The 23,846-nt window shown below is 41.9% G+C and overlaps 2 protein-coding genes across 2 annotated transcripts; one reads left to right on the plus strand and one right to left on the minus strand.

The window, feature by feature from the left end:
* Positions 1–5,163: 5,163 nt before the first annotated feature.
* On the plus strand, positions 5,164–11,115 carry ap2s1 (adaptor related protein complex 2 subunit sigma 1). The gene is made up of 5 exons (XM_030776848.1): positions 5,164–5,290; positions 6,083–6,232; positions 6,512–6,625; positions 7,679–7,738; positions 8,881–11,115. The coding sequence occupies exons 1-5, from the start codon at positions 5,288–5,290 to the stop codon at positions 8,980–8,982; spliced, it is 429 nt and encodes a 142-aa protein (XP_030632708.1). The 5' UTR covers positions 5,164–5,287; the 3' UTR covers positions 8,983–11,115.
* Positions 11,116–14,901: 3,786 nt separating this feature from the next.
* rab4b (RAB4B, member RAS oncogene family) lies at positions 14,902–23,517 on the minus strand. Its single transcript, XM_030777107.1, has 7 exons — positions 23,455–23,517; positions 18,762–18,842; positions 18,031–18,145; positions 17,886–17,948; positions 16,664–16,818; positions 15,808–15,903; positions 14,902–15,056 (listed from the first exon to the last, which is right to left on the minus strand). Exons 1-7 carry the CDS (start codon positions 23,468–23,470, stop codon positions 14,941–14,943), a joined length of 642 nt encoding a protein of 213 aa, XP_030632967.1. The 5' UTR covers positions 23,471–23,517; the 3' UTR covers positions 14,902–14,940.
* Between the last annotated feature and the right edge of the window lie 329 nt (positions 23,518–23,846).

A 23,846-nucleotide genomic window follows, 5' to 3' on the forward strand; every position in this document is an offset into this window, starting at 1 on the left:
TAGCTTATTTAGCGCCCGGAAAATAACACATCATGTGTAGGCTTGAAAATTGAGAATGTCTCCACATTAATACCAAGATGTTACCCTTGTTAAAGCGAGAGCTCCGTGCATCCAAAAGTGGCCGTCTTAGACGTAAAGCATCTGGATCATACTTCGCAGTCAAAAGTGCTCAAACGCACACTTCGATATGACAGTGTCAGAGGAAACAGTTGTTCATGAAAATCGATCATCAACGGAAACATATCATAAGATCTTACATAATCCGAGCGTGATTAAAATTCCCTGTCAATTTTCGGTAGCGTCTCATAAAATGCAAACCCAGAGTCGCCAAAGAAAGATATGGCCCAAAGATAAGCCTGTTCCAAAGGAGTGGTCACAATGCGGATCTCAGCCAGACAAATGTTTGACCTGATTTTTTTCTCTCTCTCTCCATAACGTAAAACGAAACATTAGATGATATTACACACTCCGATCACAATTTCGCAGTTTCTTCTACATTTATATTTGGGTTACAATAGAAAAACAATGGAAAGGATTAACCGTAACCTATAAGGCTCAGTGGACTGTACGCTGACAAGACATCTAGTGTGTGCTGACTTTTCAAGTGATTAATCTGATTGGTAACTAATAGTTAGGTCACGGTGCATTTCAAAGATCATCACAAATATACTTCTTAGACATTGGGTGGGTTTTGGAATTGCGTATCCAGAGAGCAAATGTCAAAGACTATTAAGAAACATGCCATGCGCTATTGCCATTTGCGTGGCCTGTAATGCACATAGACTGATCCTTTCTCTCGTTTCTTTAGTTACAAGATCAGGGATACATCGTGATTTTGGACATGACTTCTCTTGTAACATGGAGTCCACTCTATCATGTTCCAAGTTTTGCCTCATTCCCTTGAAAGAGTGAGACACACAAGTCATTGCCCTACTGTGCGATTATTTGAAAACCACCAAAGTACTAAATGTAAGAGAACAGCGTATTTCCAAGACAAACTAGGCTGTGACAAGACGTTCCGAACTGCCAGTTGGCCCGATACAACAAGAGCCTTGGCAAGTCTGCCACACAATTTTATTTGAGTTGGGGGTACAACGTCAGCCGCCCCTGTGGGTGATGCAATGTAAAATGCAATTCTACATTTGCTTGTTATTTGCCTAAGATCAGTGTCACTGCCCATCGATACCTCGCAAAAATATGCGCCAAACCATGCCAAACAGTAACTATTAGAGGAGACTACAGGTATTTACATTGTTTAAGTTGATTGTTAAGGAATCGTACGTGTTTCATTAACTGCCGTACTGTCAAATAACAGAAATAACAATGAAATTACGCTGGTCACTGCCCCTCAGTACGCATTTTCTCTTCTTGACAGTCAAATCTAACCTAGTCTCTGTCGTTAACATGGTGAAAGGCTACAACCAAATACACTATCGAATATTTGACTTAATGAGAGAGAAGGAATAATAAAAACACACAGATTTAGAATTTAGAGGGCCTGGTAATTCCCTGCTCCACAAAAAAAGGGGATAACAGAGCCACACTGCCAGCACATTTCCCTATCTGCAAGAGATTCACTTTTTATTACACCAGTTCCTCTCACAAATATTGTCTATGCCAGTATACATATACAAAAAAAACAATGGCCTACAAATTGCACATTTGCCCTTAAGGCGAACGTCTACCGAGTCATTTTGCTTTATTGGATACTTTAAAAATTGAAATTCATTAAAGAAAATGACTGGTACATACCGTAGCATTCCGCTCTCACTCCCGCTCGTTTACTCCTTTCTCTCGCTCTCTCCCTCGGTCGCTCTCTCTAGTCTCCTAGGTTCGCCAAAGCAGCAGCCCCAGCCGGCTTGGTAAATAAATTAATAAAGAAACGATATAACTGTCCTTCAGTAGTGTCGTAAATGTGTCTGTTTCCCTTTAGCTGTGGGATGTTTCGCCAAGAAAATCTTCTTTAAATTACTATTCCATTCTCAGAAGTTTTCAACACAATTTAGAGGTTTGTGTTCCTGATACTGATGATAAAACACAAAATAAGAAATCAACCCGCGACAAACAATCCTGAATCTTGCTATGTAGTTCAATATTTTCTGGTCAGAGAGAAGGGGGCGTTGAGAAAAAGGCTTGTATCGATGTGTCTTCCTCTGGGTTCACCACGTTGTTTTTGAACACTTATTATTTCCTTTGTTGTGCCCAAAACATTCAGAGTTGCCCAGGACTATCTCACCATGCAATGTCTTATAAAAGCGCCAAGAAATCGCTTAATGAACCACAGCGTTAACAGTCTTAAACAACAATCTGTTCGACTCCTGGTACAGCCAAATTGTATGACGGTGTGTCAATGTGTGCGTAAATGTATTTTTTCAGCTTCCCAATAATGGCGGCCCTTCTCCCGTTCCTAGTCTCTCCTCCCTCTATTCCGAGAGAATAGGGAGAGCTGTACAACGACGGCGTAGTCTCGCGCAGTGGCGCATGGACACATTTACCACACACACACTATCACTCACACATACACACGCACACACAAAACAATTGTGTCTCTATAAACGTTAACCAACGACGGAAGGGATTCGTGTTATATTATTTATAATAATAATAATAATAATAATAATAATAATAAGGAGTGTTGCTGTTGTTAAAAATAAATCTATTTCCTTTTTTTTAATTTTGTATTAAAAGATTTGGAATAATCTTGACTGTCTTCTATTCTAGTCTTAATGAATACAAGAGCATATGAATTGACATGAAGGTCGTTCCTAATCCTTTTATCATTTAAAGCAGGCGACATGCTTGACTTAAAAGGGCCCTGGTGTAAACAGAGCCATGACAACTGACGTTATGCTACTCCACAACCACGTATGTGTGACTGCCCTAGGACAGACATATAATAAGCTCTTTTTTTATATTCATACATATCAAAATTTAGCTGACAATTGTTTCTCCCATTTGAATTGCAGACTGAAATTGGAGCAAAAACAAACATTGTTCTGCCATGTGCTTTCAATGTGTACAATTTGAACTTTTCATTTTAACATAATCTGAGAGCGTTTTTCTTTTTTCTTCACTAAAAGTCAACTTCAGTTGTATATCAGGCCCTGAAGTGCTAAATCTAGTGCTATTTAAAAATCCTTCTTGAAATAACACAAAGTGACTGAAAATGAATCAGTTTAAAATGGTCTTTTAAATTACACAAAAATCTTCCTACAGTCCGGAGCCAGTGGTATATGATTTAATTCCTGTGACCCAAATCAAACAGTGGCCGATTAAAGAGTTCAAAGTTTCTTTTTAATCTTTTCCTGTTCTCCACGCTTGGTTTTACTGACCCATAAATGGACCACCACCATTGGTGATATGGATTTCCCTGTGAGCAAATACTTCTAGTTGGTTTTTTTAAACATCAGCAGATGATCTGTTCCAGTTCTGATACACAGAGAACAACATTCAGCATTCCTTTACACCTTGGAATTTCAGAAGAATTCCACAGCTACTAGTCTGCTGCTGACAAGCAATGGGAGTGCAGGTTTTTTTTTCTTCTTTTTTAAAATTTGCCACAACAACCAACCCCGATGCTGTGAAAATACTGCAGCGAAAACTGAACACATAACAAGAGCTCTGTGCTCTCACCTCAAAACTGCAGCTGAAATATTTCTTGGTCCCAAAGGGCTACCACATTCTTCCCTCTTGCAGTTGTGCAACATTCATTGCCCCAACCCCCCCATCTCCACCCCTCCTCTCGCCCCCACCCCCACCCCCCTCCTACTATGCACAGAAAGGCTGTCCAAGCTGTCTGGACAATGTTCTGTTGTGGATGGGCTAATCTCCAGCTCTGCAAACAAACCAAAGTCCTAACAGTGCAGATACAGCTACAGCTAGTGATGTAATGAAATCAGACCCTTCAGTTTGCATGAACACTGTTTATATATATATATATATGTATATATATAGTAATATTGATATATGTACATGTATGTCAATGTAAGCACCTACTGTGCCCTCCAAAGTTTCAAAAACAACATATGTGCCTTTTGTTGTTGTTGTTCTTTTTTTGGTTTATAAATAAAGTGTTTGTTTTTATCCTCAAGAGATCTATATGAATGTATTGTGCTACACCATGCTCATTTTAGCGTTGAGTAACTCCTTTCCTACAGTCATAAACTTTGGAAAACAATGCGTTGTCTTCAACATATTCATTTCAAGTGACCATATGCCTTGGACATCCCCTTCAGACAGGAAACACATGCAGAGGGCAACAAGTTGAGTTCACTAAGTTCTTTGTTTAATCATTTGTGATGGTGTATGCATGATGATTTTTTTTTTCCCTCTTCAGTATACACAAAGTATGCTGAGTTGTAACTTAAGCGACTGATTTGGCTCATCTGATGTTTTTGGAAAGTTTTGTTGAGGCCTTTTTCCCCTCCCCCCCCCCCCCCCCCCCCCCCCCCCAAGACTTCCTCGGTTAAAATGAGTGGATCTTACCGTTCCCTTGACAAAAAATTACAAAATGTCTTGTTGGCACAAAGCTGGCATGCTGCTGTTATATTTCTATCAAGTGTAAAACTTTAATTTTGTTCATGATGAAACTAATTGTGAAAGGTCATTTTCAAATCAAACAGCTAAATGCAAAGGAAGCCTGCCCATCACATTATGCATCAAGGGACTGAAGCTGACTGCATGCATTTTGCTCAGCTCACACCAGTATCCTGGGGTAATTAAACAGTTTTCATTTAATTAACATGGGGTGTGATTTATCATTATAATAATAATTTATCTCAGAAGTGTCTCTGATATTCCAGTTTAAAGCCTTAATAAAAGTCTAAAATTCCGCTTACAAGACGGCTAAGTTTTGGGAACTAAAATGATTTCAAAAGACTCTTCAAAAGTTTTGAAAGCGATCTTTATAATGTGTATTCTGAATACCGGTAGATCACTATGATTTTTCAGTAATTCAAGTGACTTGTAAAGGACTATAATTTTGTATAATGCTTCACATGATCTCATACGTCATCATTTTTGAGTGAAACATCTCATACATTATGGTACTTGTAGTATATACTGAAACCATTTGTGGCATAGCATGAATTGAACAGCTAAAGTAAAAAAACTATATTACCCACACGCCCCAGGAGCAGTGGCCTATTCTCCTTACACCCTGCTTGGTAAGTGTAGCGGGAGTGGTTGTCAAGTCAAACTTCCTTTATAATTTAATCAAATATAACGCTTGGTTGTCAAATAACGGAAGTATCGGCTACTTCTACAAGTTGTTGAAGAAAAGAAGAAAATGGTAAGTCTGTTATCTTTTTCTTTTAGCTCTCTGTATACCCTTGAACGATGCTATAGCTAGCTATCTGTCCTTAAAACTGAACACTAGCGATAGGACATTGGTGGCTAATGCTAGCCGTTAAGAATATCAGGCGGCAACGTTATTTTCTTCACAGACAATAATATGACTGTGTCGAACTGATCTTTTCAGTGTTAATATAGAATAAAGGTTATAATAATAAAGACAATATCTATCATTCGGTGCGTACATCACTGTTTGAATTATTGAATGACGAAAGCTAACTAACCTAGATAAATTAGCCAGCTAATTTTAGCCTCCTTTGGTAGTGCTCGTTGATTTGCAGAGACGTTTCTGTGGAGTCTAAATCATTTGAACTAGCCATTTGTCAGAGTTGTCCATCGGTTCGTCAAATCACGAATTAGACTTCGTTTTGTCTGGCTAACACCGAAGTTAGTTATTTGGACTAATTTGTCCTGTTAGAACGACGATGGAAGGCCAATTGTGAAAGAAGTAGCCAAGATGTTTTACCAGTTCGAACACCCTTGTCTGTTTAAATTGAATAAAATGATCAAGATTCTGGAGCACCTTTTCCCATATTTCCCCCCTCATGAGCGTGTCTGTTCTTTTAATGACGTAAAGTAGGCCAGTCTAATATGCAACACATCGAAAAATGTTGGTGTTTTTCAATCACGTTACGAGTGCCGAAAAAGTGTAAAACTAAGCAGTGCAAGTATTTAAACTGGTACTGATCTCTCTCTCTCTCTCTCTCTCTCCAACTTTTGTCTTTTCCAGATCCGCTTCATCCTAATTCAGAATCGAGCAGGAAAGACCAGACTGGCCAAGTGGTACATGCAGTTTGATGACGACGAGAAACAGAAACTGATTGAGGAGGTGCATGCTGTCGTGACAGTCCGTGACGCCAAACACACTAACTTTGTTGAGGTATTCCATCATCTTTGATTTGTGTCATCTCAGTCAAGACGAGTATTTCATCTAAACAGATCTGTTCCAGGAAGTCAAATCCCAGACGCGCAGAGTGATACGCTGATATTAAATAGTTTTGGGTCACGCCATAGACCTTTCAGTAGAATTTTATGAGACTTACTGCAGATGGAGTACTCTTGTTCAAGGTGTTTTCAGTGATTAACCATCAATGTTTTGCTCTTCAGTTGATTTTGATGGAGCGAATGCACAGTAATTTGTTCATGTCTGTCACTGTAGTTCAGGAACTTCAAGATCATCTACAGACGATATGCTGGCCTGTACTTCTGTATTTGTGTGGATGTCACTGACAATAATCTGGCCTACCTTGAGGGCATTCATAACTTTGTGGAGGTAAGCTTTGTTCCTTTCTTATTACTGAGAACCAATAAGCAACTGCTCTGTGTATGTGCAATGTAGCATACTGCTTAGATGTAAAATATGGGCTGGTTTAGGCGCCATATAAATATTATCTAATAGTGCCAATAAAAGAGTTCTCTAAGCTTTCGAGGGACTCTTGGATTCGTTCCAGCTGTAATTCAGCAAATAAGGCCATGGCTCTCTGAATGTTCCTCTGTCGCTCTCTCTCCGTATCGTACACCCTGAGTGTTACTGGGTCGTCGGAGGAAGAGTAGCGGACAGAGAGGCCGCCTGCACGGCATGTTCCGTGTGCGAGGGACAGGCGGAATGTGGCCGTGAGGGAAAACAGTATTCTGCAGTTCAAGAGCACCGAGCCCTGGAATGCTAGGACTTCCCATGGTCTTCGCATAATATCACCCTCCCACACACACTGATCCCAGATCAGCCCCCCAACATTTCAAATGTCATACGGCGTCAGATGGATGTCTGTGCTGTTCTGTGCCCTAAACAAGAAATGGCCTGGTCTCAAACATTAGATTTAAGTCAGTGTTGCCCTTTAATGTTAGAATATGCCAAATTTGATTTAGCCATTTAGACACGAATGGTAACTTGGAGAAAGTAGTAAAGGACAGATCTGTGTTTCTTGCATTTCCACATTTAGTGCCAGTCCTTAGGTTGTCCTCCATTTCAATTGACAGATTTGCTTACAATCAAGTATATGTCAAATGATGATGTTCATTCCCATAAACAGGGACAAAGTACACTCCTGTAACCAGGCTACACCCCTGGTTTTACCATAGAAAGACTGTATGGCCAACTGACTGACGGAAAGTTGTTTTGCTCTCTGAACTGCTGTTCTTCATGGAACATGGGCTGAGGGTGCTACTCAGAATTTGATGGTTGATTGCAAGCCCCGCGAACCGCTATTGATTAGTCACCTCACACAACTCACTTTTATTCAGCATGTTGCTGACACACTGTCACTCCTCGGACATTTAGCAACGCGGTTTATTTTTTTTAATCTTCATTTCTTTGTTTCTTTTCCAGGTTTTGAATGAGTATTTCCACAACGTGTGTGAATTGGATCTGGTCTTCAATTTCTACAAGGTAAGCTTCTTTCCATCCGACCTTTTAGCCGTCTGCACCGTTAGTGTCACAATGCCAGATTGTCATTATAGAATCAGCAGATGCTCCAGCGACTTTTACAATCCAGAGACGGGCAAATAAAAGAAATGCAATTAAAAAAAAATGCCGTTGCCACCGTGTCATAGCAATAACACAGCGCCATGGTAACGGTTATTCGGTGCATAATTACAACAATCTGGCAATTAAGAACGTCCACATCAGTTTGGTGTGGGTAGGCTTTCGTTAGAAGAAAACCACAAGCAATTTGGAGTCGCCGGCGATAATTGCACTCAACGGCACTGTCGCTTAATTACCGTAGATATTTTTTGAATCCGCCTACTCCACAAAGCGCTAACAAAGTACCGCCCACGCTTAAACGCCGACTCCTGTTAACTTTTTTCAGAAGGAAAGACGAGGCTATAGAAAACTTAAGAACATCGCATACAGCTAATGGCTGTCACCTCGTTTGCTCATAATTACTCCCATCAGATCAAATGAAAACCTGGCGAAAATTGGAGGGAGGGTTTATACGAGTGCCGTGAATGTTTTCCATTCTGAAGAGTGAAAGGGCTAATCATATAGCTTAGTTAATTGACTGTTACACACAGTCGCTTGTGTGGATCATCCGGAAATTTACTGAAGGCTGAGGAGTTAACGTTAAAAGCCTGAAAGTTAGTGAGGCGGAGAAACACTTCTGCTGTAACTAATATGACAGTTTTTTTTAACCTGATTAGACGTTTTTATGATTACATACTTGTAAGAGTATGTATGTTTCTCAGCAAAAATAATGATACTGAATTGTAGTTTTGATCCTGCATTTTATTCTCATACGTATTATTCCTCCATCTAGCATGTTTTTTTTTGAGCAACTCATTACTCCAATCTGCTTAAATTCTGCATTTATGTCTCTAGAGCCTGAATGTATTTTTTTTTTAATTTAATGTAGTTAATCAGGTGTTTATTGTTCTTTAAAAAATGCCAAGTGATTTTGAAAAGTGCTGTGAGGGGAAAAAGTGAAAAGGTCTTCAGTTTTCAGTCTTGTGATGCAGCATTTTCTCAAGACCTGTACCTTCCAAAAATGTGCATTTACTATCTTGAGAGATGTGTTCTTGTTCTTGCGGCAGGTGTACACAGTGGTGGATGAAATGTTCTTGGCTGGAGAAATCCGAGAGACCAGCCAAACCAAAGTCCTCAAACAACTGCTCATGCTGCAGTCTCTGGAGTAGGCACCCAGAACGGAACATGTTTTCAGTGTCACTCATTATAGAACCGCACTCTCATTGGCCAGTTTCACACATACTCTTGGAGCATGGCCCGCCCCACTGCAGTCTTGATTCTGGTGTATTGTACAGCGTCCTTACAACCATAAACATTTCAAAAAAATTCTTTTTTTTTTTTGAGCTCTGTAGAAGTCATCTAATTAGCATAGGCTAACAGGAGAATATCTCTCGCTCAGGGCTAGGCAACTGTCCTCTGACAAAGGCACTGTTTATTGGCAGTCTGTTGCTCTAATCCTGACCATAGAGACCTGACTCTGCCACTGAAATGTCACTCTTGATTACTGAGGTCAGTTTTATTTGCATATTGTTAGATATCGTATGTCTTGACTGCACAAGAGGAGGGTTGCTTCCCCCGTCACATCGTTCATCTATCAGATCAGTCATCTGCATTGCACTGGGCTCCTAAATTTTAATCTCGACATAGACGTAGTTTGTGAACCCCACCCCTAAGCATCGATTTCTTTCCAAAAAAAAAAAATCACACTGAGAGGTTGCCAGATTGTGACTTGTATGCGCTCTCTTGTATAAGCATATGTAGATGACCACAATCTGGCAACGCCGGACGTTCCCTTTTTATCACTGACACTAAAAGAGATTACGAGCTCTGTGATGGCTGACAACTTCCATGTCACCGAGAGCTTGCTGAATCCATCCATGTCAATTAAAAGAACCACACTACTACATAACAGTGATTTCAGCCGTTTGACCCTGGTTCAGAGCGAACTCCTCTCAGACTGCAGCCATTGTTGAATTACTTCCTTTAATCCCGATGACACGAAGCCAATGAAACGTCGTGAGACGTAAATATAAACAGGTTTCTATGAAGTTGTAATTCCTAAACAGTTTACATGTTGGTCGGTGACTTGCATTACTGTGTAACTTTCGAAAAGAAAAACAAACAAACAAAAAAAGAAAGAGGTAAAATGAACCCATAAAAGAGGTATAAACCACACAGAACCTAGTAAGTCAAAGTATGTTGTGCTTCATGTGTAAGACAGTGCTGTGAACTTTGTTTTCATTGTGTGTATATATATACATTATATAGGCCTATATATTTTATGTATAATTGTACGGAACTTAACAACTGAACCATTCCAGTTGCTTAACCAGTCTCCCCAGATGTGTCTGCTAGTATCTCTGCAATGTGGAAGACCTTAAATCACAAGGTTAAGGCTCTTGTTGCTAAAATCAGCAACAGGAACATTGACAGGAATCATCTTCATACCAGTGAGTCATGGTTGCGATTAACAACGTTGTGATTAACAAACGGCACTTCGAGATGTTTCTGTCTTTTCCTGTTGTTTTTTTTTTTTGTGTGTGTGTGTGTGTGTGTTTTCTCTTTCTGGATGTCCAGAGCCTTTATGCTGAGACATGTCTGGTTGCAGAGGCTTAACGCTGAGTCATGTTTGGTCATCTGCAGAGGATGGAGATGGGGGAGCTGGTTCAGAGCAGGGCTGAATGTTCGTAATAGTGCTCCGAGCAACAGTACAGAGGAGACCCAGCGTAGTCAGAGACAGTTACTGCAAACCCTCAGGGTTCATCTCCCTGCTAGGTCTCATTGTCATGACTCACACACACGCATGCACACAGACTTGGTGTACGCATTGGCTTATCAATGTGCACAGCTTGTACAATTTCTGGCTCTGCTAGTGTGATGTCCAGCTTTGAGAAGTTGTTTTTCATTGCGAGTTTCTGGGTATATCTCCTCTAAACAACCAATCAGAGATCATCTTAGGACAGATGGCAGATGTGCTGTTTTTCTCCACTCACGACTTGAGAGGCATTGTGACATCATGCCTCTGTACTGTTGGTTTCATAGCAACCATTCCACATTCAGCCTTGAATCTCGTAAACAATGTTATGTTTCATATATTGCTGTTGATTTTTGTATGCTCTTTTTTTATTATTATTTCTTTAATGTGTCCCTTCCTTAGGTAAGAAATGTCCAGATTAACCCACATGTACTTCTGCGAGATTACAACTGAAAAATGTTTAATTCTTCCGAAAGAATAATTCTGGTCAATGTGAATATACATCAGAAAAGAAATGAAATGAAGAAATAAAGATGAAATAAGAAAAAAAAAACCAAACATCAAAAACAGCTGTGTGCTTGATTTTAGACTCTTGAAGGTTCAGTTTGAATATGTATGTGTGTCGTATTTCAAATGAAACTAACCATCACACAAGAGTATGCACAGCTCCAAATAGAAAAACTTGCAAAGAAGTTGACAAACATTTTCTGTGGTCTACCGCCCCCTGCTGACGGTAGAACGTTAAATGCAGTACTCTATAAGCTATTGGATGAGGTCATCTTCACTGTAAGTGAGCTTTTTTGCTCGAGTGTGTTTACCGAAACCAGATAAATGTGCGGTTTGAAACATGAGAGTGAATTCATTTAAAAAAATCTCATGACAGCTATTGAGATGCAAAGGCCAAAAATACAGGCTATATCTATGTGTGAGTGTGTATGTATATATATGTGTGTGTATATATATATACACACACACATATATAAATATAAATCTATATATATATATATATATATATATATATATATTTTTTTTTTTTTTTTTTTTTTTTAAAGAAAACTTGCCTTTCTCAGCTCCACAGCTCATCAGACATTACACATGACACAACACAGGGAAAGAAAACACACGGGAGACGATGTAACATAAAAAAACAAGCAGAGTTTACTTAGAATCCCTAATCTTTAAAATTAACAAGCACCCCCCCCCCCCCCCCCCCACAAAAAAAACCAAAACAATCCAATAGACAAATTCAATCTTATTTACAGCATAGATGATTCAGATATACAGTAATTTGCAGATGGACGAATCACACTAGTTACTAAGCAACAACTGAGTTAATGCAGTATTTTTTTTTTTTTTTTTAAATATGTATGTTCTAAAAGGGTCAGAGAATCATCAGGAGAGTTTTTAGTTGCAGCTAACCTCATTGAAATGCATTTTTAAAAAATATGACTCGTATCTTATGTATCCACTGTTTCTTGCCCCACGCTTCGGGAGGATCTCACATACATACAGACAGTCATTACAGTGCGATACCCAAGTGATTTTGAGAGGGCTATCGACTCAGAACATTGACTCAGAAACACAGTAACATCTTCTCCAGTAACACCAGTGGAAAGCTGAGGACGATGAGCTATTGGTAAACGGTTTTTTTTGTTTTTTTTTTTCCCCTTTTCCCAGTTTAATGATGTGAGTGAGAGTCCTGCGGAGTGTGGCAGAGACTGCTAAACGGTGTTAGAGGAGGATACATCAGATCGGTCTCGACAGACGAGAATGTTACAGCTGTCATCCAAATACGACCCTTTTCAAAACCACTGTCAGTTCAAGGTTTACACGGTCGTACAAGCTGAGCGAATTAGGGCTGGACTCTTCTATGAAGTATGAGGTTTAATGACAAAAAAAAAAAAATATATATATGTATATATATAATTGGCCACAGTGGCAGAATTTTCACCTTTCACCACTGCAGTGTGAAATGACCATGGACCAATCTTTCGAGGAGGGGATGGCGTGGAGATACACTCAGTTGTTCTTTAGTAAGGAATGATTACTTTTAAAATAATTCCTCTCGTAACAGTATATATTTAAATTACTATAAATTGTACAATTCTATTGGTACAGTATATAAACAGTCAAAAAAAAAGTGCACTTGAAGAGGACAAAGAAAAAAAAAAAAAAAATCACACAGCACAGAGACTGGGTTGAAAACACACAGAAACTGGCGAGGGTGGGTCTATCTGTCTCGGGGTGATGGCTAATTTTGTCTCAGTAGAGGACTCGGGAGAAGGGAGCAGTACACACCCCTGCGCTGACCATCATCTACACACACACACACACTGAACCTCCATCTATGATTACATTCTTAACACACAGTGCAGGGAAACAATTTTTCCATGCCTAGCTATCTTTCTTTTACTCTTATTGTTTGACCCTCACACGGCAGTACAATTTAGGGGTTGTTTCACAGGTACGGCTGTGAATGGCCGCTGCGTTTTCATCCGCATACCTATCTACTCCTCTGATTTTGACTCTGTAAAAGTGAGGGCACACGCCTGGCTACAGTTGTCAGAACCTTGATTTTATCAAACATTCCAAAAACGGAACTCTGACAGCATTCCAGAGAGGCGGAGACAGGCGTGGGTGGAAGGATATGGGTTGTGTTGTCAGATAACCTTCTCAAGACCAAGGACAGATCGAGCTACACGGAGCATTTGATATGTTCCTGATAACGTTGACCAGGTGACCACTAGGGTGTACATGTCGTGTGTACAAAGATCCCTCTATATTCTTGTGCTTTAAATGTCTCATTAACAGCATAGATTTTTCCTTAGATACATGGGCAGCACAGTGACTACAGGGGGAGATATTGTCAAACAGAGGTTAAAAGGGCACAACAGCACACAAACACACATAATCTACACAATCACACGCACACATACACACACACACTTTAAGTGGGGTAGGCTTCATAATCCAGACGTTTCCTCATACCTAAAGTAATGTTTGGATGTTCACTCTGTTGAGACACCAGATTATATCCGAAAACTTGATTCTAATCAGCTCGTTCGACACTGTCTCTTTTTTTGCTAATAAGTGAACGTGAAAATCAGACATTCAAATCAAAAACATTAAGTATCAAAACATGAACGGAGAACGGAAACAAAAAAAAAACAAAAAAACATTTCCAAGAACTTCATCATAAAACTCATCAAGATACCTTTTTTTTTTTTTTTTAAACAAGTGTGGAATGTTCTTTTATCATCTAGGGATTTTTTTTGGGGGGGGGGGGGATTATTTCACTGCAGGGGAATTCAGATTATAACTTCAGATTGTGTGTGTGTGTGTGTGTGTGTGTGTGTGTGTGTGTGTGTGTGTATCAGAATCACAGGAATAGGTTTAAAACTCCTCACACACACACACACACCCTGCCCTAGGAGTCCTCCAACGTCCCATAAGTCATCACTTGTGCCCTTGTCCGTCATACATTCCACACCCTTCCCATCAGACAGGGTTTGGAGCCCTGAACATCCACAGGACCAACAGCCTCTTTCTCAAGGTCAGAGGTCAAAGGTTACAGATGGACTTCAGAAGAAACAATAGATCCAGATGTGTCTGGGTGTGTAAAGGGTCGAAGGGGGGGGGTGGACCTGCAGACCCAGAGACAACCGGAGTTCAACTGTGTGAGAGAGAGAGAGAGAGGGAGAATAAAAACGTGTGATGAAATATGACGAAACCTTCTGTGCAGTAAGGCTATTATTTAATATAGCATGGTATCGTCACAGGTTTTCATAGATACTGTAACAATATTATTCACTCCAGTGTTGCAGCACTAACAGAGCACTGTGTGAATAGTGTTGTCCTCCTAAGGGTTACAATTACTGGTGTCAAACCTGACATCTCAAACAGGCAGTGCAGCATTGCTCAGTTTAGACAACACACAAAAATCATACGACATCCGACGGCACGCTGTAATTAAGTATGTCACCTGGATATTAGCTCTCAACATAAACACGACTGTTATGAAGTGTTTCTTTGTACTGATGGTTACAAAGGAACATGTTTTGCGTGGCCTGAGACATGTTGTTGTGAAAACAAAACGATTCTGTGGTATCGTTTTTGTATAATAGAAGGTTCCGGCATGTCAGGCACAGAACGTGCTATGAACTGGGCCCGTGAGTAAATATACCGCTTGTTATTAACCCTAGTGATGGTAGTTATGGCGACCGCATTCAGAAATTCCTGAGACAACTGTGTGTTGATGCACGGACCATACGAAGGCTGGTGCGAGCGTGCGTTTTATGGTACTGACCGGAAGGGGGGGGGGAGGCTGTGTGTGTGGAGTCTGGAGCTGAGGCGGGGTGGGGGGGTCGCACCCCTAGCAGTTACACGGCTGTTTGCCCTGTGCGGCAGAGCCCCGGGGCTGTCGCAGCTGCCGCAGAGAAGCATCTCCATACTGAATGCCAGAGCCCATCCGCTCTGGATCAAGCTCACCTGCACACGGAGAACGCGTAAATACAGAGAGCACAAACACATACGCACACATATTTACACATATATACCTGCAGACAGAACACACACACACACACACACACACGCACACATATTTACACATATATACCTGCAGACAGAACTCATACACACACACACACACATTTACACATATATACCTGCAGACAGAACACACACACACACACACACACACACACACACACACACACACACACACATATTTACACATATATACCTGCAGACAGAACACACACACACACACACACATATATTTACACATATATACCTGCAGACAGAACACACACACACACACACATATTTACACATATATACCTGCAGACAGAACACATACACACACACACACATATTTACACATATATACCTGCAGACAGAACACATACACACATTTATACACATATACCTACAGACAGCACAGCACAGCACAACAAACACATACACACACACACACACACACACACACACACACACACACACATTTATACACATATACTTACAGACAGCACAGCACAACACAGCACAACACACAGCACAACACACACACACACACATACACACACACACACACACATACACACACACACAGATACAAAATCTCTCATTCACACACACGCTCGTAAAAAATTGATGTGTACTGACAGATGGAAACTTTAACCTTAGCACATTTGCTGAGGCGCGGGGAGAGAAAGACTCTCTCTCTCTCTCTCTCTCGTACCTGATTCGATCTTGTTGAGGATGGTACGGGCACATTTCAGAAAGGCCTCCTCCACGTTCTCTCCAGTCAGGGCGCTCGTCTCCAGGAACATCAACTCTGCCATAAACATCAACAAAACATCACCCTCAAACTCGCTGCCCGAACGACACTCCGCCAAACGAACGCCACACCCCCCGACAAAGCGGCGGAACTCGTGGACGGATACTTGATCGGTTAAACTCTTTTTATCTGGGTCAAACCAGAAGAGGAGGTCTGTTCAGCAAAAAAAAAACAAAAAAAAACCCAAAACCAGATCGATTTACTGGAGATCGTCCAAACGTCTAAAAGCCTGAAAGCCCAAACCCGTCAAGATTAATATCCTCATAAATGTATGACTTCATGCTTTAGACATGGGCCTCTCCTGAGAACCGTCTTCCAGTTCCACCCATTCGTTGAATGAGCTGGCAGCCGTCACTAAGAGGATTAGGAGAGATGGAGAGGAGACAGACTAGGAGGGCCTGTCTGCCCTCCAGGCTACACCACTCATCAGTGAGGACAGCCAGCACACTGACTGACTGACCAGATAAAAGCAAACTTGGATACAGAGCTTGGGCCTTGTGCGCTGGACAGAAGGTCCGTAAGTAATAAAAGGACTCGTAAAAGGTTAACGGGTTTATGGTTTGTATGGGGGGAAAATGGTAAAAGTTGAAGATGTTTAGAGTACTGTGAAGACTGTGTTTCTAAAAGGTCTTTGTTTTAACAGGTTATTTATTTATTTATTTATTTTTAATGAGCTGCTTAGGTTTGACTGTGACCTTTGACCTTTGACCCCTGCCACTGACGATCGGCCGGAGCGGGGGGGCAGAGAGGCGCGTACCGTTCTCCTGGGCGAAACGCGACGCCTCCAGGAAGGTGACCTCGCGGTCGGCGTCCAGGTCTTTCTTATTCCCACACAGGATGATGACGATGTTGGGACTGGCCAGCGTCCGTGCGTCCGTCAACCAGTTGGTCAGAGCGTTGTACGTCTCTCGACTGGGAGGACCACCGAGAGAGAGAGGGAGAGAGAGAGAGAGAGAAGAGGTCAACAAAGACAGAAAAGCTAACGCAGCCATTTTGCCGTGGCGCAAAAACCTCTGGGTACGTCAGGGACTTGATGATATGAGTGGGACATGAAGGACATGCCTTGTGACAACGTGTAATTCTCTGTTCTTCAAAAGTGAATACTCAAAAAAAAAAAAAAAAGAAAAAAAGAAAGTGAGGCGGAACTGAGAGTCAGTGAGGGTAATGCAGTGGAAAGAATAATTAGGCGAATATCCCTCCGCTTCAAGTTCCTCTTTTTATGACACACATTCAGGAAACTTGACTTGTTTTGGTTGAGTCAGTGTCTCTACAGTAACCATTTGCCTGCGACCATGGCAACGGGAGAACGATTAAGTGAAGCGTTGAGGTGTGGGTGCTTGAGTTTTTTTTTTTTTTGGCCCGCCTGTGCTGCAGCTGCAGAACAATGATGTCAGCGGAATGCTGAAACGATGACCTGCCCCAAAATGCAGACGCGCACACGCACGCACACACACACACACACACACACACACACACACACACACACACACACACAATCTCCATCACTCCGCCGACTGTTTGCTTGAAGCTCCTGGGTGACACACTGTCTAATGAAGCAGATATCTGCCTGCTGCTGGCTGCCACGGGCCGACGTTTTATTACCGTCCTGTCACTCCCAATCATCTCCTTCGTTTCATCTTTATTACCATGACAACGCAGCCGCAACCCAAAACTTATCCAATAAAGAAAAAAAAAAAAAAAAGAAGCACAACCAACAAAGCGTCCCTTTCTGCTGCCGAATGTCTTTCATGCTTTTGTGGACTGTGTTTTTGTTTTTGTTTTTTTTTCCGACCATGCTTTTTCGCTTTTTGAACACTTTTGAGAAGCCACAAGACAACAGGTAGGCATGTTGGGGTTGGTGTATTTCAACTCCCTTCACTCGGTTGACTTGTTAGTCAATCCACTGTTCAATAAAGCCAGTGAATAGAATGTGCTTTTTTGGTGTGATGACATCATACACAGCTCTCTCTCTCTCTCACCTTGTGATGTCATAGACGAGGAGAGCCCCTGCTGCTCCGCGGTAGTAGCTGCGGGTCACGGACCTATAACACATTCAACAGTGAGCATTCTGGTCCAAACCCGATCGGGCTCAATTATGGCATCGTCCCAGTTCGAAACCAATACCTGAAACGCTCCTGTCCTGCTGTGTCCCAGATCTGCAGTTTGACCGTTTTTCCGCCGACGTTCACCACTCGAGAGCCGAACTCCACGCCGATGGTGTGATTGGAGTCCTGTTTGACTGAAGTATGAACAACAGAGAGAAATGTGTGTGAGTACACTAGAGTTACACTAAATATGATGAATCCTTAGCAGCCAGATGATTCAGATTTATCATTCATAGAAAAATGATATAATATTTCTGTCAGTACCAGTAAGGGTACTATGAAATGTGGATTATGCCATCATGACATGTCTGATAAGAAGTGTATTTTGGCCATTAAGGAAAAATGACTGGTAACTGTAACTAACCGAGACGACTGCTGGTGTCCACTCACAGAGAAAAAAATCCACTAATGCTGAGTAATTTCCATATAGTCTGTTATCTTTTTTTTTTTTTTTCCTTGGCTTGTACAATAATCTGGCTTGAAGCGCCTTAATCTTATTTCAGACGTATGCAAAATGTCTTAGCGGTCAGCGTCCCTCGCAGTCACGTAGCTGACGGCTCAGAGAATTAAAGGTCATTATTTAATTACAACTTGTCTGTGGTTGTGCATGTCCGTGTGTGTGTGAGAGAGAAAGAGAGAAAAAGAGAGAGAGAGAGAGAGAGAGAGAGAGAGAGGGGGAGAGAGAGAGAGAGAGAGTGAGAGAGAGGGGAGAGAGAGAGAGAATGAAAGAAAGTGATATGCAACACTTACATTTGTTTTCAATGAACTGGTGTAGGAGGCAAGATTTCCCAGTCCCCGCACTTCCGATCACCAGGAACTTAAAGAGGAAATCTGAAACCGAGAGAGAGAAAGAGAGAGAGAGAGGGGGAGAGGTTAAGGGAGAAAGTTAATAAATAACGCAGATGCGGCTGGAAAGAGAGAACGCCTCTCTATTCTTCTGCCTCTTACTATAATAAAGCCGTTTCTTTTCTTTTTCATCTGTGGAACTCTCCATCAAACTCTCTCCCTTCTCTCTGTCAACAACACTCTGTAAATAATGAGACTTATCTTGGCCAATATTTGCAGAGTAACTGGTTTGGTTAGGTCAACTGGAAAAGCCAAGTGTCCCGAGGGACGTAAACCTCTCTCTGAAGTGTGACGAGACCACGAAGACCAGGTGAGGAGGGTCTCCGTGTAGAAATGAACCTACCTCACCGCCATCAAGCTGAATGACTAATTCAGACAGTCTCTCTCACTCACACACACACACACACACGCGCGCGCGCACACGCACAGAGCTCTGTGTCATGACCGGAATGTAGCCACTTGGCATTCTGTGATTAAGACCGAAGTGAACCGATGTGGGCAGGCAGCAAAGAGCGAGGGTCAAAGCGTCCTTGATTGATTTGAGACTTGTCAGGGCCAGGAACGCACCTGAACGCAAAACAACACCAGCCGTCTGTTGGCAAGGCCTTTGTTTTTCCATCGCTGTGAAGCAGAAACGAACCAAATTATATGAAATGCCCTGGCTTAGGACAGAGAACACTATATGAATAATCACGAGCCCCTCCAGCCTTTGCTGAGAATAGATTCTGAAGGAGAAAAAGCTGTGGGACTTCTCGATGAAGGAAACCTTAAATGCTGACCGCATTTTAACAGTCTGATGTCAAAGCTTTAACGCGGCGGGGGGCGAGGGGTGGGGGGTGGGGGGGTTGGGCGGAATCTGCGGGTTAATTCCCGTAGCGAGGGTGATGTCATCTCTGGGAGGGAAGATGTGAATGGTGTGCTGTGCAGATGTGGTCTCGGGTCGACGCCAGGACCCGACCCGGCCCACGCAGCTGACCGCGGGGTCGAAGCGCTGACCTGCACCACGGCGAACCGTCCCAAAAAGCTCTTTGTGTCGTCGGGCGTAGATACAGAAAAGCCATTTGCATGTGTGGGCGTGAGACGCATTCGGCCAAAAGCCCGAGAACAGTGGGTGGATTCATACAGACAGGAAGGTGTCATCCCTACGAGCATAGAAAAACAGCACCTATATACAGTGATAAGCGCTTCAGGTGCTGAGACAGTTAAGTACAGGAATGAATGAGTACAAGGTGAGCACAACCTCTAACCTGTCCAGAAGTGTGCAGACCTGATGTGAGGGGGATAAGTTTATAAAGCAGAAAGGCCTTTGCCCGAGGACATCTAAGTGAGGAAAAAAACCCTGCTTCGAGGAACACAGCCAGAACACAAAACAAGCACAGTAACTCAAAGTCTCAGGTTATCTGCCAGTGTACGGGTGGGCCTTCAGAGGGCCGGAGATGGTTTATTATTACAGACAACCCCAGAGGTCTGGACGCACGTAACCGCTTCTTTGAGGGGAGTTAAGAATCGTTCGTTTTACATTACGGATCATTCACCCTTTTTAATGTTTTTTAATGTTTTCTTTTAAGACACAGCACAATCACTGAGAACTCAGCAGTGGGTTAAGTCACACTAAGGGCTATGAAATCCCTGAGATTTATCTAAGGCATTCAGATATGCACAAAACCAGCAGGAGGCTGTGTTTAACGCCACATGCTAAACACACTCACAGGGTAGCAATAACTGCGTCCAATCATTTTCCCTTACGTAACGTAAACACAAAGACAGACCCCACACCCTACGAGGATGTGCATGGTGTATTAACAGGCTTAACTAATGGGATATATTTATGGTGGTGGTAGTGAGTGTGTGTGTGTGTGTGTGTAGGTAATGCTCTGACAGCGTAACCTTGAGGTTCGTTCTAACGTGACGTCTCTTATGGCGGCAGAGTGATTTAGCGTGTTTTCTTTGGCACTTGTTCTGAAACAAGGAAGCAAATGCTTTTAAAGAAAAAAAGAAAACACATAATGGCAAAGGTCTTTAATGGACTGGTGATGTCCTTATTTTGCACGTACTGCAACCTACCGAAGAACAATACAACCTCGCTTTTTAGGCCGCCTTTCGCAATGTCGTTAGAACTACAAATAGCATTTGTTTTGCCAGCTCAAAGACTTATTTGCCTTAGACCTGCAAACAAAGTGTCTGCTGGGAATTAAGGCCTTCCCAACGATGTCTACATCGTGATCCTCTTTACCCGTCATCTGGAAAGAGCAAACGCTAAATGTCATCGTTGTCAGCAACTCTTACGGCAGTGTCGCAAAGTTCTGAATCTTCGCTTTTGTTCCGCAGCCCTTAATCTTTCACTGCAGCATGACGTTCCCATTTCTACACTAAATCACGGATCTTAAATCATTAATCTGATCTCATTTAGAACATTCCCTGATTTGATTATGACTTCACCCTTCCACGTCAATACAATTCCTCGTAGTATTTTTTACAAACACACTGACGGTCCGTTTTGGTTTTTTGGGGTTTTTTTAAGCGTGGCCTGAACAGTAGCTTACTGTGACAGCACTAAAATGAACTTCTTGCGCCTGTGTTTGATTTTTAAAACTTTTAACTTTTTACATGAGGCGTGAGATGTTATCAAAGCCATCTGATTGAGATACTGCTCGTGATTGGTCAAGAGTACAGCGCTGAGATCAGATTAAGCTTAAATTAGCCCATTTCCCAGCAGGTTTGTTCAAACGGACAGGTTGCCATGGTAACTTAGCTGGATAGCTGTCAAGCTAGTTTTGTGATAGTGGATTTCCTGAGAGAGTTAGCTGTTTACGACGGAACTTAACAGGATAACTTATCTTATCCTTATGTTATCCTGCTTCGAAATCACACGCCCTCAGAGACAGGACCTTCAAACAACACAAACAACACTTGTACAGCCCCAAGAGTAACAGTGTTTCAACACTGTACAGGGACAAAAGAGCAGCCATGTGATGATGATGATGATGATGATGATGGTGATGATGATGTGTATAAGAGTGAGTGTGTGTGGATTAACCCTCCAAACACAGCTCATTATCACTACCCTGAGCCATCTATTGGGATGTGTCAGAAAGCATGTGTCAGAAGCACATTGCGTGATCACACAAACAACTCTAAAGTCAATTAATGACTCCATCCTCTGGTATAGAGGTGACTATAAGACAGAGTCCCAGAGGAAGTACAGTAACACCACGCCGTCTAAAGAGTATAAATAGAACGCCTGTGTATTCTAAACCAAGAGCTTATGTCATTGTCTGAAATACAGTCACAGGTCAGATGAGGGCTGTTTGGACATAAACACAAGCAAAAGTGTGAATGTACTGCATACGTAGGAATATGCCTCCTTGCAATTCTTGACTTTGAGTTACATCCTTTAATTTAGCAGCTCTGTAACATAACTGCAAATAGTTCAACCACTACCCTTACCTATACTCAGTTTGAGAACTGTATGCGTGGAGACAGAGGCATAAAAAAACCCCCAGCGGAACAAAGTAAGAAGATATCTGTCAATGAAAGGCGAAGTGTGGAGGTGTGCGTTTGGAGCCAGGCTAAGGACAGGATCAATAGAGCAATTTAGAGCGACTTTGGCCCAGTCATTCAGTACCATTAGCATGAAGCTCTTCACCGTGGAGTACTGTGGGAAAAAGGTGCAACATTACAGGGAGGGAATGAGAGCGGGGGGGAGGGGTTCAAAGCAACCTGAGAGGTATCGGTGCATCAATAATTCATCGTACAACATAACTTCAACAGTCGACACTACAGTCAAGGACAAGTATCAAAACAGCTTTGCAAACTCTCTTGTTTCCAGGAAGAAACTGTTATATATGCGTTATGTGACAACTTATAACTTATAAAACTTACAATACGATTACAGAGGCGAACAGCGTAACACTAAGGTCACATTAGTATCATCAGGTAAGACAAAATTGCAATAATGAACGACGGCTACATCACCGCAATGTTAGCGGAAGTCATATTTGAAACGTTCCTAGCATTCAATTCAAAATAGCACTGTCTGTTCCCGACAACTGTCTTCAAAAGTCACAACTACTCCCTGGACAAGAATGCCACAGTTCTGCGTTTATATTTGCCAAGCAATGCTGGAGACACCAGCTGTTACCAGAGAATTCTGGAAACTAAGTGATAATTTGACATCTCACACGCGTTTGCCAGTAAGCTTTCCCCGTCCTTCAGTTACGCTCTGTCGAAACGAAATTTACCTCACCACACGAGGTAAAACTCGACAAGATGCAGAGAGATACTAATTTGCATTTGAAGAGTTGAACCCAATACTGCCAGCTAGTTTTCCAGCTGAAATCCAAGAGCATTTCACCTCGGAGGATGCTGTTAGCTATCGTAAGCTTCCATTTTAAGAAGAGGTTTTCTGATCATTCTGTTTTAATTTCCTAACTACAAGCACTGCTGTCCAGGAATGGTCAGAGCCAGACACCAACAGTATATATATTTCATGAGAAAGTCAACATTGTCATATACAGGATAGCTGCCAAATAACATCATATTAACACAGTTCATTTCGCAAGCTGTCTTACTCGCGAAGCATAGTGGCTAACATTACCGTATGTCTCTGACATGTCGGCCCAGCTGTTCAAACGACTTGGACTCTACTGGTTTGTTGAAATCTTCACCAAATATATGTATATTAATTAGAATATGTCAATAATTATTAGTCACTGGTGAACTATGTTCTCTGATAACAGCGCTATTCCTCTTGCACTAAGGTTAGCCGACAGGCTAGCTACTGCCACACCGTTTCCTATTTTTCCAGCAATTCCGACACGCTCATTGCGTAAGGACGCAACTGGTACTGCGTCAGGACGCACATATTTTGTAAACTACAACACGTGTAGTGGCTCAAATGTCACACTGGGATAAACAGCAAGGACACGTAATTATTTACTGGGCGTGTCTTTAGTTCACATTTATCACTGGCGTATAAGGAGAAAAATA

This window comes from Chanos chanos, chromosome 6 (assembly GCF_902362185.1).
Source record: "Chanos chanos chromosome 6, fChaCha1.1, whole genome shotgun sequence".
NCBI lineage: Eukaryota > Metazoa > Chordata > Actinopteri > Gonorynchiformes > Chanidae > Chanos > Chanos chanos.